The sequence below is a fragment of the Limulus polyphemus genome, unplaced genomic scaffold (assembly GCF_000517525.1).
Source record: "Limulus polyphemus unplaced genomic scaffold, Limulus_polyphemus-2.1.2 Scaffold64, whole genome shotgun sequence".
Lineage (NCBI taxonomy): Eukaryota > Metazoa > Arthropoda > Merostomata > Xiphosura > Limulidae > Limulus > Limulus polyphemus.
The window spans coordinates 110388-127510 of NW_013665674.1; the positions used below are offsets into that span (position 1 = coordinate 110388).

The window sequence follows — 17123 nt, forward strand, 5'->3', positions numbered from 1 at the left end:
CAACGAGTCACGCTACACGCTCTTCCAGTCTGATGGACATGTTTGGGTATGGAGGATGCCTGGAGAATGCTTATTACCTGAGTGTGTTGTCCCAACAGTGAAGTGTGGAGGAGGCAGTATCATTGTCTGGGGGTGCTTCTAGTGGTATGGAGTATGTCCACTGGTTACAGTGCATGGATCCATGAATGCCGAGTCCTACAATGATGTTCTGTACAATCCTGTGTGTCCTACATTGTGGCAATTTTATGGTACCGGCCCTTACGCCTTCCAACATAATAACCCTCCATGTCATAAAGCAAGGACTGTGAACGCATGGTTTGAAGATAGTAACATCGGAACATTGCAGCGGTCAGCACAGAGCCCTGACCTCAACCTGATAGAACATCTTTGGAATGAAGTAGAACGCAGAATTAGGGCAAGGCCAAGACGATCCTCTTCAGTAGGGAGCTTACTAATGCTGAGTGGATGAAGAGTAATGAAGAGTGGAGCACAGTACCATCAGCTTTCTACCAGAAATTAGTAGACAGTCTTCCACGAAGAATTAAAGGCCAAAGGAGGGCCAACATGCTATTAACTTCTTGGAATAAAGACATGTTTTATTCATAACTACCCGTGTCCAATGACTTTTGGTAGGATAGTGTATATCCTAGAGAAGAAAAAAATGGGGGGCAACTACTCCATCTTCTCTCCCTTCCCCTCTGTAATTCCGCCTATGAATGTTTGTAGCTAGAAGGTTTTACTTACCTAATTAGCTAATCTTCTGCCGATGCACATTATCAACAGACAGAACAATGAGCTAACATTCTGGTAAGCTTCAATTTTTGGAAGCCTCTAAAATATAAGTTCTAGTAATATTCCATTTAACGGGTTTTAATTACGAACGGTAAGATAAGATTTATAATATTTGGTCTAATTTATCTCTTTACAGGTAATCAAGATGCTGTTTATTGTGGTAACTATCTTCGCTTTTTGTTGGCTTCCATTCCAGACCTACAATATACTTCAAGAGATTGTCCCTAAAATCAATGAGTAAGTAAGCCAGCATAATGTTATTCGATTGTTGATAATTAAGATATAACGAATAAATAAAAGATTTGTTGTGTTGAATCCAAAAATTTAGGTCAGAAAGAGATCTGTGACATTACGACAGAAAGCAAAAATGATATACTCGATGAGATACAACAAAAACTCATTAATTATACAAACTTTTTATATATAATCTAATTAACAAAGAAAATTAATTAATCTTAAGCAAAAATTTAATTTTTCTGTTTTTTCCAAAAATACACAAATGCAAAGCCCTAGAAGAATATTTAAAACGTAAATATCATCGCCACCTAAAATATAAGGGTGACCGACTGTTGCTAATAAGATTGCTAAACCTCTAGATATATGACACAAACCTTTTATCTCCAGAGTTCCCTTCCACATTAGGAATGATGGAGATTTTATCGCCAAATTCTCTAACAGAATTGAAGAAAGCCACACATGCTAACATCGTTTGATGTTATCTCTCTGTATCCTAGTATTAAACATAAAATAACTTTGGACTAAAAGCAGTAACACACTTCTTAGAGAAATATATATATATATATATAGACCTCTTGCATCTTAGGTTTAATACAATCTTAATTATAAAAAGTTTAAATCTTGTCTTAAATAATTGTTTCTTTGATTTTGATGATACACTTTATGATCAGCTTTCAAGTACAGCTATGAGCACAAAGTATCTCCCACATGTACTACAATTATAATGGATTATTTGACGAGAAAATGTTTGATATGTCACTACACTATTTCAGTATAGAACACTATCATGGAAATGTTATCTAAATGACTATTTTATAATCTGGAATCTCTCCTATGATCTGGAAATTTTGATTTCAAATAATGAGTAGAGTAAACCGTGTTACACAATTTACCCATGAAAACATTTGAAACCAGCTTCCATATCTAGAAGTTTTAATTATAGTAACCAAAGGCAGAGAAGTGAACACTGATATTTATTACAAACCAACAAACTCGCATAGGCACCTGGATTCTTACAGCAGCCACCTCAAACACATAAAATCAAATATCCCTCGGAACTAGGCAGAAAGATTGTATATCTTAGTATATAATCCACTGAGGCGAGAGATTATGGTGGAAGAACTAAAACATATTTTAAAAAAATGTCACAGCTCAGAAAATATTATATCTGGGGGCTTCAAAATTGCCCCAAAAATTTTTGAAGCCACCAAGATTGCAGATGAAACATAAAACATTCTTTCACTCGTAATTATCCATCATTTTAGTCTTAATCGAAATAGAAACGGATTTGGCCGTAAAACATCCTACAAACTTTACACACACTACTTGATACAACCTTACAGCACAAAAACAAATATATCGCTGGAATTGTGATTTGTATCAAATACTACATTAAAGCAGAAAAATGTATCTATAGTTCTACTTGTGAAATAATCTTTTGTGCCAACGGTCAATATATTTGTAACTCCAAAGATGTTCCATATTTCCTGTAATATATTAGTAGGTTTATGTCGGAAAAACGGATAACTTACGTTTGCGCACAAATATACCCAAGTACTAGGTATACATAATTCTTCCACTAGCTCGCTACAAACAAAAAAGCATTTTAATGGATGTCTTATCCGGAAATTCTGTTCACTGACAGAGCTATTTTTTTATTTTTAGTTTTCCGGGCATGAAAAAAAAAGAAACATGTACAATTGTGAAAACAATTTTCATCTAACATTTCAAAGCCATGTTTAATACTAAATAATTTCAGATTGTAGAAGGCGCAAATATAATGACTTTCTATCTATTTGACATACAGGGTTTCTTTGTAATTAAGCACAAAGCTACACAATTGGCTATGTGTGCTCTGTCCACCACAGGTATCGAAACTCGTATTCTAGCGTTGTAATCCGCAGATATATCGTTGTGCCACTGGGGAGCAATATAGAGGGAAATACAACAACAATGTCGAGTACATACATGTATACTTAAGAAGGAAAGCAAATATTAAAAGGTACTTGTTTTTATTATCAACTTAGTATATGTACGTATTTATAAATTCGAACGTTTATTACTGATATTCTGACTTGATTCTATTTATTTAAAGATTATTTTTCTATAATTTGTACTTGATTCCTCTTTATCGTAAACCTGAAGAGTTGCATGAATGTCAAGAAACTGGTTGTTCCTCAAGTTAAGATTAAAGACAAGATAACTTCAAAATAAAAAGTAAATAATTATCAAGTCTATTTGAAACCAGGGTTAGACTTAATAGTATAGTTCCATTCATATCTAGGGCTGTGATGTTATTGTAGTATGTTATGTATTTTTAATTTATAAATATGCACTACGTGTAAAATATACCACAATTTGAACAACAATAAACAATATCTAATGTTAAAACTTCTTTTCAGCGGTTCTCACTGTTTTTTCTATACGATATGAAATTAAAAAAAAATGCTACGAGTAGTACGTTATAAACAAGAATTAACAATGAATTGTAAGAAACAGAGAAAGTCTGGCCTTTTTTTTATAAGTATTTAAAAATGAAACAATGTCAGCCAACGATTCAATAAATGCTTACTACAGTTTCCATTCACTGGAGATTCAATGAATAAGTGATGTTGCAGACATCAGAAGTCTTTCTTGTTAAACCGAATTCAAAAACCAAGTTCGTTTGTAACGCTTATTATGTATGAGGTAAAGACTATTTTCTTTTCGAATTGTATAATTGAAAAATTGTTTGAGGTTCTTTACCTCAAGGTTTTGTTTTTGTTACACGAGAACAATCTGCGTTAGCTATCGCTAGTTTGAAAATGATAGGCTAAAGGGAAAGCTAGCTAACATCATCCGTCGTTAACTCTTGGGCTACTTTTGTTAGACTGAACAGTGGGAATTATTCATTTCTATAATGCATCTACAGACCCGAAATGCGAAGAACGGTTTTAAAATTATTTCATGCCGGTCACGTAACACAAACCTGGAACTCCAAATTCACAATCCGGCACGCTAGCCACTGTACCACGCTCAGCTTTTATTTCAAGGAAATGCTTGTTTGTTTGTAACTAAGCACAGAGCTACACAATAGGCTATCTGTGCTCTGCCCACCACGGGTATCGAAATCCGGATTTTAGCGTTGTAAGTCCACAGACATACCGCTGTGTCACTGGGGGAGGGGGCATTCAAGGAAATGCCAAAATATAAATAGCTCCGTTCAGATTTTCTTTCAAATTTCGTTAGCTCTAACGACTGAAAATAAAAAGTTTTAACGATAATTGTTCCTGAAAGTTCGATTTGAAATCCTACAATATTATATTAATTATTTTTGTTTAAGATGACGAACTCTTACGATTTGGAGGATTTTTTAATGTTTTGAATATAGTAATTTATCATTTATGAGACTCAAACAGCACAAAATAGCATATTTTTACATTTTTACTGTGCTTTCAAGCACTTAAAATTTGATAATGATTAAATTTTTTACTTCATTCTGTGAACAAATAAATTTTCTTATATGTGGCATAATTTATAATCACTATTTTGATATTTAATAATACTTTCACGTCTAGAAAAATATCGGGACTTTACCTATGTCGAAATATGAGTAAAACACAACTTACATTTATGTTTCAGTAAAAAAATATATATATACATAAAAAATACATAGAGGGGTCTCACATGCATGGTACTCAAAACTGTAACGTGAAAACACGATATGTTTTTCACTCATAAATCGTATGTGATTTTTCCACTCGGTGTATTGGTACAGAACTTCTATATCTGTCACAAGCATACTGACAAAACCTAATTTATAATAGTAAGATACTTACTTCGAAGCAATTGTAACCGGTGCACATCTCCGAGGAGATCAGTGTGTTACCTACGATACCTTATGAATTTTGTTGTAGGAAAAATACTCATTTACTCTATATTGTATTGTATTCCATTATTTATCTTATAAATTATATGTTACACTGTTAATATTAAAGTAGAAGTGCTTTAATTTCTACACAGGAACAAATATTCAAATTATCATTATAAAATCTCACTCCACATATCTGAGTGATCGGTATGAAAGTCTCATATGATTTGTAGTGTTATTATCATTCTTCTTATTGTTTAAGATGCAGATTTGCATCACTAGAAGTTAAAAAGGAAACATTTTGTTTAGTTCTAATAATTTCAGTTTTAGCTTGCAAATTTTCTTTGTACAAAAATGTTATCTCGTGTAAGTTTTTTTCGGTATTTTTTGTCATATTGTTCTCGTACTATGAGCCCTGTTGAAGCCGAAATGGCAAAATTTTGCCTGAAATAATAAGTTTTTTTATTATTTAAGATAAATAACATTATTTATTTATAACAGAAGGGGACAGAGATAAACGTTTCGGAATTCTACAGATTTGTACACGCATACAATATTTTTTTCTGTACTAAAGAACTTTTCCCAATTTCCCTTTCTTCGTGGCTTGTATATCTTTACACGTGTGGATACTGTAAGGCCTCCTATAATGGAAAAAACCAAACGCCATCTCCTAAGTAGAGCCAATGAAGATATTGTAATTTTCATGAAAAAACCTAAAATGTTTAATAGCTCCTGTACTTCTTCTGTACGCCAACATAGTGAAGAAACAGGACATAAACATAACTTATCAAATTTCAACATCCTTTGCAAGGCAAACACTGATCTGGAATTATTGATTAAAGAAACTCTCCCCAACGTTGAATAACATGCAGTCTTTTTTTTAAATTGCACATTTTTTAATATGTCCAGCATTTTTGTTTGTTACTCATTCACTTTCTATATGTTTTTAGTTTTGAGTAAAATATCGTTATTGCACCAATGTATTTTAGTTATTTACTTAGGAATGATGTAATTATTTTATTTTGCTTTATATACCGAAGAAGGAATCTGTAGGATTCCGAAACGTTTATCTATGTCTCCTTCTGTTATAAATAAACGACGTTGTTTATCTTAAGTATCGTTATCCTTTTTATTGTGAAACTTCGTTTTCCTCCGAACACATCGACTGCTATTTATTATTATTATTGAAGAGTAAAGATCGTTTTTTCTAACGTATTTGACAAAATGTTGTTCTGTAAATTTTATTATAAAAGGTTTATTCCCAGCAATTTTTGACAGAAACGCTTCTCAGAAATTCTACTAAGGTTGAAAACACTTCTCTATAACTGTCCATTATTCGAGTTGATCTTTTGACCATTTGTTGAACTATCTGTATCTATTGATACATCAAATTTCCTGTCTTCATTAAAACTTTATATCTCTATTTATATACATATAAGTATAAATACATGCATATATGTATGTTTCAAGAGGAATCATCTTAAAGTAAACTATGGATAATAAAGAGGCAAGAGGTTAGCGTAATTTTGTTTCATAGAAGGGTTTATATCATTATTAGGTTTCATGTTATCATACACTGAATAAACGATTATCTTATTGTAATTTCTTTTTAGTTAGTTGATTTCAGTATAAGTAGTTGGTTCTTTTCTCTTTAAGTAAAACCTAAACATTTCTGTGTCAGAAAGCTTATTGATACGTCACATTAATTCTTTAGACGTCCAGCCATTTAGAAGGGCGTTGCTCTTTATAATATAACTTATCTTTTTTCTAATTACATTAATTAAATACAATTTTAATTTAAACTTACTTATTACTTACACGATTTAAATCCTTATTAATTATGTTACAATTTCATATTAATGTCTTTATCAAGCGTTCCCCGGTGGGCCAGCGGTAAGTCTACAGTCAACGCTAAAATCAGGGATTCGATCCTCTCGGTAGACACATCAGATAGCCCGAGGTGGCTTTGCTATAAAAACAAAACAAAACAAAACTTTATCTGTTAGTAATTTATTTTAATGTTTTCCAAGTCCAAGTATCTCGTGATTTTCTGCAATTTTCTACCAGTTAAGGTTCATCTGCAAGTTGTTTCTTCATTACCTTACAATTTGATCTATTAATTATCGTATCTTTCTTTCTTAACAGACTCTAATATTGTTATTTTACTCCTTTATTCATTTTTGTCATATGTAGTACACCACTACGTCTTATTCTCGCTAAAGTTCATATTTTTTCAATCTTTATTTTATTTTATATATCACCCTATCTTTACCTCTTCATCTATATTCCTATAAATCATAATACATATAATTTTCTATTGTATCCCCAATTGTTTTTGTATGTTCCGTTCAATTTGTTTGCCATTATTACATCTTTTTTTTATAGTTTCAACTTATTCTCCTTCAGCTATCATTCCACATATTTCAGGACTTCTACTGTCCAGAAACGTTCTCTTCATTTCCCAATTCCATCACTTTCTTTTATTGTTTTCTGTTTCTTTTTGAAATAATTTGCAAATAACGTGTTGGCTACCTTCCCTCCTCCATTTTCTATGTAACCAAAATATATGTTTTTCATTGTACTGATCGTCATATCTGCAAAATGTCAATGGGCGTGTTTCTATCTAAACTCAAAATCTATTTTACTTATATTTTACCTTCCTCTCTTACCTTCTCTCTCCATCCTCTTTAAATTTTTCTTCCATTCTTCAAATTTCGTTTCTGTACTACTCTTTAACTTTTTTGCTCTACCATGTCTACATCAGTATCACCACTTCTTATTAAATAATCCTGCCACATTCTACACTAAAATGTAAATACTTTATTTTCTGATTTTCTTCTATTTGTTATTTTCAATTTTCTGTATTTTGTTGACCTTTTACAACATTTTCGCTTATGTTTTTTCCTTAACATATATTTCGCTATTTTGGTTTTTAGCTTATCAACCTTACACCCTTTTCTACACATTCTTGATTTCATTTTAATCGCCACTGGAAAATTTTCTTTGTCCTATGCAAAATATTTGTCGTCAGTTATTATCATATCTCATAGTCACCTTCTTTCCCCTCCTTCTCTCTTTTGGCCACTTCAAACAGTGTTTTTATTACTATAATTTGTATTGAATACTGTCTGTCAATATAGATGTCCGTAACTTTCAAATTAGTTTTTGAAAGTCAGTTCACTTTCTTTTTCTTGTTAAACACTTTCCTCTTGCATTCCTACTCGATGTACTCGAGCAGTTCCTAATTACATTAATCCGTATGTATTCTCTACTATTCTTTTTTTACCTTTCTTTCTGTCTCTTTACTGGTCTCTTTTCTATCGTCTTCAATTCCTTTTTATACGAAATAGTTCTTCTACAATCTAATTCTCCAACCTTTATTTCGAATCCTAGTAACTTTTCTCTTAAATCCTTGATTCCTGTATTCAACTACAACTTCTCTGTCTTCCTATTTTATTCAAAAGTTACTTGAAAAAAATATATTTTTTTTTTACTAGCCGTGACCCGCATAATATTTCCGGTAGTTTTCATGCCCTTCGCTTGAATTTTCTTTATTCTATCATTTTCACGCACGCTATTGTGTTAGATTGAAAAATTCTGGTTTATTTGGAATAAAATTTACGAGATCAGACAAATAAACTCACGTAGACGTAACTTTATTTAATAAAACTACACTTAAAAGTAAACAGTAAAGTAAAGATATTTATAATAGTGTACAGAGTATGAAACAGTTATGAGTGTTCAGTGTATGATACAATTTTACGAGATGAAACAAAGAAACAAATAATAAAACTAACAGTAAAAAAAAAAAAGCTAAAAGATGGTTATAACAGTCTATGAAACGAACCGAAGCCAAATTATTGTAAAGTAAAATAAATGTAAAGTTGTAATGAAGGCAGCCTTAGCTGAAGATGTAGAAACGTCTGAATGCGTGTTCAGAAAGTGATAAGCCCATGGTTTTGAAGAAACTGCGCATGCGTATTTTAGATCTAAATAATTTATGAAAGCCCATAGAATTTTTATAAGAAATTCCACGCGGTTTAAGTGTTGTTTGCATGAAATAATTTGCAAATAAAAAAAAACTAAAAGCTGAAATTGCAGCCAGTGGTCACGTGATGACAACGACATTGTGCCATCGTGTGCCATACTCGTTGCATTAAAAAGTTTCATTAATATAAAAGCAGATAAGGTGATTTTGCTTGGAAAAGCCAATATGCAATCCGGACTCATAGGACATAAGCCTTTCTAACAATACGAGATTTGTAGCGTTTGATCGAGAAATTTGCAAGAAAAGTCCTGGACAGACAAATACAAGCGTATTATTTAAATAGATTTTTTCATTATATTTCTTAATTATAGAATTTCTTTTTATTTTTTCCATATCTTATCTATTTTTTTTCTTGCATTTTTATTACCCTGAGTGTAATATTTTTGCTGTATTTTTCAAAATTATTTTCTTTGTTTTCCATAACGTGAAAACATATTTCTCCAACTTTGTTGAGAAGTTAGTACTTTTTGTTATCTTCCCTTGCCATCAATAAATAAAATAGTCCATTTATGGCGATTCCCAGGCTGGTTAGGCTTCCCCAGCTTTATTTACTAAACTTTTTCTTACCAAATCTATCTTCTCTCTAAAAAAAACAAGAAAAACACAACATCTTCTGTACCGGATCGTCAATACCTTCTCCAAATATTTCAATCCTTGTCACAACTCCAACTTTACTTTTTATATCACTTTCAACCGGAACCCTGTTCAGTCACATCTGATCACCGCCAGTAGCGCAAGTCGTCTCGTCGGAAGGCTTATCACTGCACTAATATTATCAGTTTAACCGTGTTTTCGATGCCATTCAACCAAACTTAATAAAACTGAACTGAATACTAATTCTCATGCGCTCTCTAGCGTCTGAAAAACGACAACAACAACGCAAAAAACTGCGAAATGGGCATTGATTGTGTCGTGTGCTACAGGTTGATCATTTAATGATTGTTTTACTTTACCGATACCTGCATTGTATTTCAAAACCTTGTTTTGTGTGTGTGTGTTTGTTTGTTTGAAGTTAAGCTTCTTGCTTTGTAGGTTCGCAAACATACCGCTGTGCCACTGGGGGGCAAATCCTTTATTTTTACATAAGCACTGTTTATTTACAGAACATGTCATCAAACTAATTAAGTTTGAGAATTATGTTTTAAGAGTAGATTCCCATTCATTTGATCTTAAATTAGAAACCTATAGAATTGACTCAAGGAAAGCTAGCTCTAAAACAAATACAAAAGTAAATAAAAAGTATGTTTACTATATTGGGAAGAAATATCAAATGTTGTTTTAAAAATATATGGTTTAAGTTACAGCTGGGAATAAACCAGATATTCTCACCGTGTGCTGATTTATAGTCTTTGAATTTTCCCAAGCCTTTTCTGGCTTCGCGTTAAACTAAGAAGGAAAAATATGCCCACCTACCAATTACTCATTCACAAACAGGTTCAGATTGTAACCTCAAGCCTGGAGAGAATATAGCTTTCTAACACAACTATTCAAAATAGCAACATGTGTGACTTAAATTGCTCTAAATATTAGTGGAACTATTTTGTTGTACTAACTGGTATACTTAAGACCATCTTAGTTCTAAGATAATTTTATTAGTTAAATGTGAAAACAGGAAACGACAATGTTTTAGTTACTATATGGTAAAACTAATGTCAGATTATATTGATTATTACCATAAATTTAATATATAAACATTAACCACTACATAACCAGCATCGAAAGGTCAGTAATTAGTCATTTAAATTCAGTTTTTCCTTAATAAAAAAAATTAATTACTTACACTGTTTAGTGTAAAGCTATATGTAGTTCATAAAATACAAAAAATTCTAGTTTAATGTGTTTAATAATTTAGTCAGACATTCTAATTTTACAGTGTTTCCTTACACTTATTGGCTATATAGTTAGTTTAAATACGAAAATCACAATAAGTGTATTAAGTGGCGAATGTTTCGTCAACATTCTATTTCTAAGACGGGTTATGGATGTTACAAGAAACGTCTTCGCCAACCGACTCTTTGTTCTGGAAGATAAATGTATCCAAGGTTGTTGGAATCTTTAATCAACCTTCCGTCATAATAAAAAACACGATTTCTAAAGCATCTCTCAAAGAATATTCTATTTTTAACTTCAGACTTTCCTTGAAATTTTAATCTCATTTGGGCGTTTCCTTCAATGTAGTAACATTATACGATAAATTTCTAGTGGCAGCTATTTCCGATCATTGTATTGAATTTGGAGCAAAGCTACACAAGGGCTATCTGTGCGCGTTCCCTAACTTAGAAATTAAACACTAGACTGGAGCGAAGAAAGGAAATCAACCAACGAATAGTGGGATTGACCGTCACATTATTAAGCGACCCGCGACCTGCAGATGGCGAGTTGAATTCTTTAGCCTCCAAGCTTTCAGAGCAGAAAGAAGTTTTATCATATCGAGTGATAGTATTAATTTGGAAAACAAACTTAAAATGATGTAATGATTATATTGTATATTTTATATTCATACATAAAGAATAAGCTTGACTTGTTATCCTGCGAATGAGTACCAACTTCTGAGTTTTAATAATTAACCCTTAACATTTCCTAAAATTATATTTCGGTCTAATTCAAGAGGAATAGGCCACTCCTTGTACCTTGTTTACGAAATCGTAATTTTAACATTTATGGGGAGATATAATTTGATGAGAACTCGGTAAAATATTAGCAGGAATTTTATGGGTATTTTCATGTAAAACTATGCAAGAACATGTATCTATGGTTCATTTTGGGATTATTTCACTAAGACCTAGGTGACGAAGGCAGACGAAAGCTAGAGAAAAGCATAATGGGATATATTCGTAAATAGTTTTTTTCTATTTTACTCTTAATTATATCCTGTAAAGAGCTATTGGAATACAAGTAAACCATTTTTTTACACTGAAAAACACTAGGGGGTGTAAGCCTGCTCCCTTACTTGTTTTTGTTTATTATTTGAACAGAAATTGAATGCAGTGCCTACGATTGTCGAGCGGCAATGAAGAGGACTGCATCTAGTGGAGAGCGCTTTCCAAATGTACTTATTCGTATTAGTTGAATATGAGAAATATAATTCATTTTATAAATGTTATCTACAGAACCCTGTTCGCCGCGATTCGCGCGCAACGAATTGAGTATGTTATTTTCAAAGAATATAAATAAAGTAATATATAATTTTAGAATAAATAAAATTGTGTTTTCTAATAGAACATTTATCATTTGACACAGTCTCCTAATGACTAAATAGCTCTAAATAAAATGAGATCTGTAAAAAAGCCAACGATTCTTAAAAATCTAACTATAATAAAAAAATGACACGTTTCTTGTAATAACATTTCGAGACTTTTCTGTTCCGAAGTTGTACGTTTTTTAGATCGTGCATCTGTAACAAATTTCGCTCATTTAACTTGTTTCTTGTGAAGGCAAAATCTGTTATATTTAGACTCTCTTACTGGTTTGTGGTGTTTACATTTAATGCGCTCCTGCAGCTGTTGCTGTTCTATGAAACACGTAATACATTATTCTACATGTATATGTGCAGAAGTATTTTTCAAATAATCTATTTTGTAAATGATCTTATTAAATTTGAATTTTTCATTTCTAGTTTGTTGTAATCTCTCTTTTGCATTTATATTTATTTATACAATTTTGTTAAAATGCCTTTTTTGGTTCGCTTTCCACTCGACAATAAATTGGAGGCGCTTTTCTTCACCTTTCATTTAGAATGTATTGTACTACACAACAAATAATAAGAACTAATAGTCAAAGAAATGCATTGTAAAGTTCAAAACTGGACAAAAAAGCTTTATCTTCAGAGAAAAAACATGTCTTTCAAATTTTTTAATAACAGCCTGACGCTTAGGCTTATATGTACATTTATAGGATTAGTTCCATTCTGTTTTCAACTCTCTATATATCTTTTGAAATCAATCTCAAAGCCCAGTTGGAAGTCTGTAAAAGTTGTTTTGAGCATTTGTTCGTCAAAACGCACATACACAACTGTTTTGTGTAAAAGGGTGTACTTTTAGTATAATCTTTTTTCGAAACAGATCAACACTTTGTTCTGACGATTTCTCTGTACTTGGTGTAGAGTCACGAGAAATTGTTCGACTGTCCAGAAATGGTATAAAGCAAACAGACATTGCCAAAACAGTTGGTGCCACCAGTGTACTGTATCCAAATCCTGAAACGTCATCGGATTACGGGAAACGTTGTTCCAGAAAAGTCTACTGGTAGACGACGAAAAACTAATGCCCGAGATGATTATGTTTTGGATCAGGATAACACGTCAAGGTCGAAAGAAGTATTGCAACACCTTACGACAGGAATGGCAAGAACAAATTCATTGCAGGGTATCCAAAAGAACAGTGATTAACAAGGTTATTTTGAAAGAAGGGTTATCTGCAAACCGATATGATCCAGAATTCACCACCGTCACCGTGCTACTTGGGCAAGACAGCCTGCCAACTTACAGTTAGGACACTGGTGACATGTCATCTTTTCAGATGACTTCTTTTTCTGGCTTGTTAAAGCTGATGGGAGGATTCGTTTTCGTCGTTTGACTAAAGAACGGATGAAAGAAGACTGTCCGTCTCAAAGAGAATACACAGGAGGTGATGCAGTACATAGTTGGGCAACTATTCATCATGGTGGAAAAATGCTCTTCATATTCTCCAGAAAAACGTCAATTGCGCCTCCTTCAGGCATCACATGAAGACAACATTTCTTCCGTATGCTAGGGCAAGGTTTGGCAATAATTTTGTGTTCCAGGATGACAATGACACTGCCCACAGGCGCATATTGCATAGGATTATCTCGACCAGTTTCCAGATTGTAATCGGAAAATTGCTAACCATGACCGTAAAACAGCTACAGTAGCTGAGTGGCAGCGACTTCTAGTGACAAGTTGGGATAAAATCATGGTGGATTACATGAATAACCTCATCGACAACATTCCCTGTCGCCTTGCGGAGGTTATAAGAGTACGAGGAAGACCAACCAAATACTGAATGTTTAATATGAACTGATATAGAGGATGCAGACTCTACTTATGGTAATTTGATGTTATATTTTGTCATTATATATGTTTGGGTGAGATTTTGTTGTGATAGATGAAATGCTGAATTACACATCTTTCTACAACTTTGTGATGAAATTGTTTGCTGTTGTAAGAAATCATTCATGATGTCCATACAAACTGTATCATTATACAAATTACACATGTAGATGTTTAATATATAATTCATTTCTCAGCTTGACAGTGCTAAGTGTATTTGTATTCCATCTTAATAATAATAATCTTATTTGTTACAAAATATGCAAACATTTTGGCCAAAACTGCTCAAGCATATTGTGTATTATTCCTCTTTAAAGAAGTGCAAAGTATACGCAGAAAGATATTTTAGGTCAAGAATCTTTGGATTTAATACCTTATAAACTATAAGTCATGTTTTATTATTTCCATGTAGTATTTCGTTATTTAGATGGTTATAGGTAAACCACTTGGTTTGAATACTTTTATAAGCGATTCTTAGAACAATATTTCGTTCACATTTTTAAGTGAAACTTACATGATTTCGTGCTTTTTGTCTGTATGCAAAACATTTAGGTTCTTCAATATTTGTAGTTGCTGGATAAAATGCAGTATTAATTGGTAAGACTTTTTTATATTAATGTCTATACCGTAGCGAAAGGATACGCAAGAACAATTCATAATTCAACCATTAAACAATTATTATGATCCATTCTAAGAGGAAGTGTTTCGTAATCACACAAAAAAAATGTTTTAGATGTATGAATATGTGAATTTATGTTAGTAATAAATAAAAAAACAAGTAATAATTCTACATACGGTGTTATTTTGATAAGGTTAATGTGTTTCTTGAAAAAGAAAAATTTGTTTCTTTCATCCTAGACATGTGTCGGAAACATCATAGTAAAAATGAAAGAGATAATGCAACTTGGCTAATATTCGTCTAATTACAAGTTCACTGTAATGTACGTATATGACAATCGATTGGAAACGTAAGATACTGCAATTTACATTGCATATAACCTATCTATAGGTTCATATCAAGAAGTTTACTGATTACTATTGAACTCATTTAAGATCGTTAATATTTAAAATGTATACTTTATTTTACGCGTTTTACGATTTACCCCATTACATTAAAAAAGCTCTTGACTGAATACAGGAAATAATATATTAGCTAATTAAATTCTACCATTTGTAATGGTTTTAATAATGGGATACAAATATTAACTATTCTACCAAGTCTAATTCTCACAAAAAAAAAAAAAAACTTCATCTAACTCACCTAGACCAATTCATGCCTTGTTTAGAGTTTTAGGTGTTAGCAGATGAGCCACAAAATGTTACCCAAACATGTGTAAGGCTAATAATTGTTAAATATGAAGGAGATGATCACAGTTCGACACAGGTTACTGCAATGTGTCATTATAAGCATTTATCTTTTTTTTGTTTAAGGAAAACGTTTTATATTTATAATTCATCTTAATTTCACCTATGCTGACAAATCTTACTTACTGATCTGATGATCTCCTTTCATCTCATCTGTATTTTAACTTTCTTATCTTAATTTCTTAGTCTGCTTGTTTAACTAACGTTGACTCATCAGATATTTATATGGCTTAGTTTCTTTCAATTTCTTCAACCTGTTGACATCTAATAATTGTGTATTTTGACCTTATAGTTTTTGTACCATATACTTTGCTGGTGTTTTAAAGGGCCTTTTTCATAGCTGAGCTACTTTCTTAGTTTTGTTTCTTTTTTTTTAATAATGATGGTAAATAACAAAACTCGACTCCTAGATTAATTTCATTGGCATTTGCTTTATTATTTACTTGTTTTTTCTATTTTCGACTGCCTTATTTTGGTATCAATTTGCTCTCTGAAATGCTACTTGCGTTCTCCACTTTATAATCCTCATCTAACGAAAAGTTAAACTTTTTTAAATTTAATATCTCCTGCATTGACGATAATATATCTCTTTCGCGTAATGAAAAGGAAATACTCTATTGTGTAGATTCGTTTTTTGTGCATCTGTAAGCTAATAATATCAATGGAACCTGCTCATTCCATGTTTTTTACCTGTTTTACAATTTTATAATTTTGTAATATTATGTTTATTTGCTTGTTTGTTTGTTTGAAATTAAGCACAAAGTTACACTATTTGTTACAGCTTTGTTACAGTTACAGCTATTTGTGCTCTGCCCACCATTTGTATCAAAACCAAGTTTCTGGCGTTGTAAGCCCGCAGACATACCGATGTGCCATTGGGGAGCAAAATTATGTCTAATAATGTTCTATTTACACTTTCTACTAATCCATTGGAGCTAAATAACATGCACTTGGCTCTACTTTCCTTGCTCCTAAAAATCTGTGTAATCCTTTCATTAATTTTGAAATGAAATTTTTACCTCTACTGTCAGTAAACACTGTGACATTGCACGTCAATCTATAATTTGGTTTACAAGGAGTTGGTTTCTGCTTTCTGATCTGGTAAACATATTCTTCCATAAATCTAGTTAAATAGGCCAAAACAACTATTACGTATTTATTTCCTGAATATGATGGTGGTGAGGGACTTAAAATATACATGGCTATCATCTGAAATGGCATGATCAAGTTTGGTATTTGTTGTAATGGAGCATTTCTTGAGTGTGGACTTGCTTTATGTTTTAGACATTTGATAAAGGATTTGCAAAAGTTTTTAATATCTTTTCCCACGTTTTCTGAAAGAATCTCTTACTTGCCTCTCTGTATATTTTTGCAATGATGTTCATTTTAAGTTTAATACGAGTGTCTTATTTAGTTTATATTGTGTGAGCGTTAAAGTAAGTTATTTTTAGAAGCGACAGTTATGGCAAGTTTACTTACGTAACTGTTTACGAATCATTTGTTGCGGAGTTCAACTGTTGTGAATTGACATCATGTTACTCGAATCTTCGGAATATGTGTCGTTGCTTTAAATGAGTATTGTTACATCATATCGTCTCGTCTCGTAGTTTGTAGAAAGTTCAAGGCTTCAGTCCGGCAATATATATATATATATATATATATATATATATATATATACGACGACTAAGTTAGTAAGTAAGGTAAGTAAGTAATAATAGTAAAGTAAGTAATTAAGTACGTAGGTCGGTAGTTAGTCTAGTTAG

The 17123-nt window shown here is 32.1% G+C and overlaps 1 protein-coding gene across 1 annotated transcript in view; it reads left to right on the forward strand.

Moving 5' to 3' along the window:
* Positions 1-17123, forward strand: part of LOC106464874 (RYamide receptor-like) — a 108787-nt gene that overhangs the window by 70864 nt on the left and 20800 nt on the right. Inside the window, exon 2 of the mRNA XM_022393296.1 lies at positions 929-1029. Coding sequence (XP_022249004.1) covers positions 929-1029 — 101 coding nt within the window. The remainder of the gene's footprint in view (positions 1-928; positions 1030-17123) is intronic.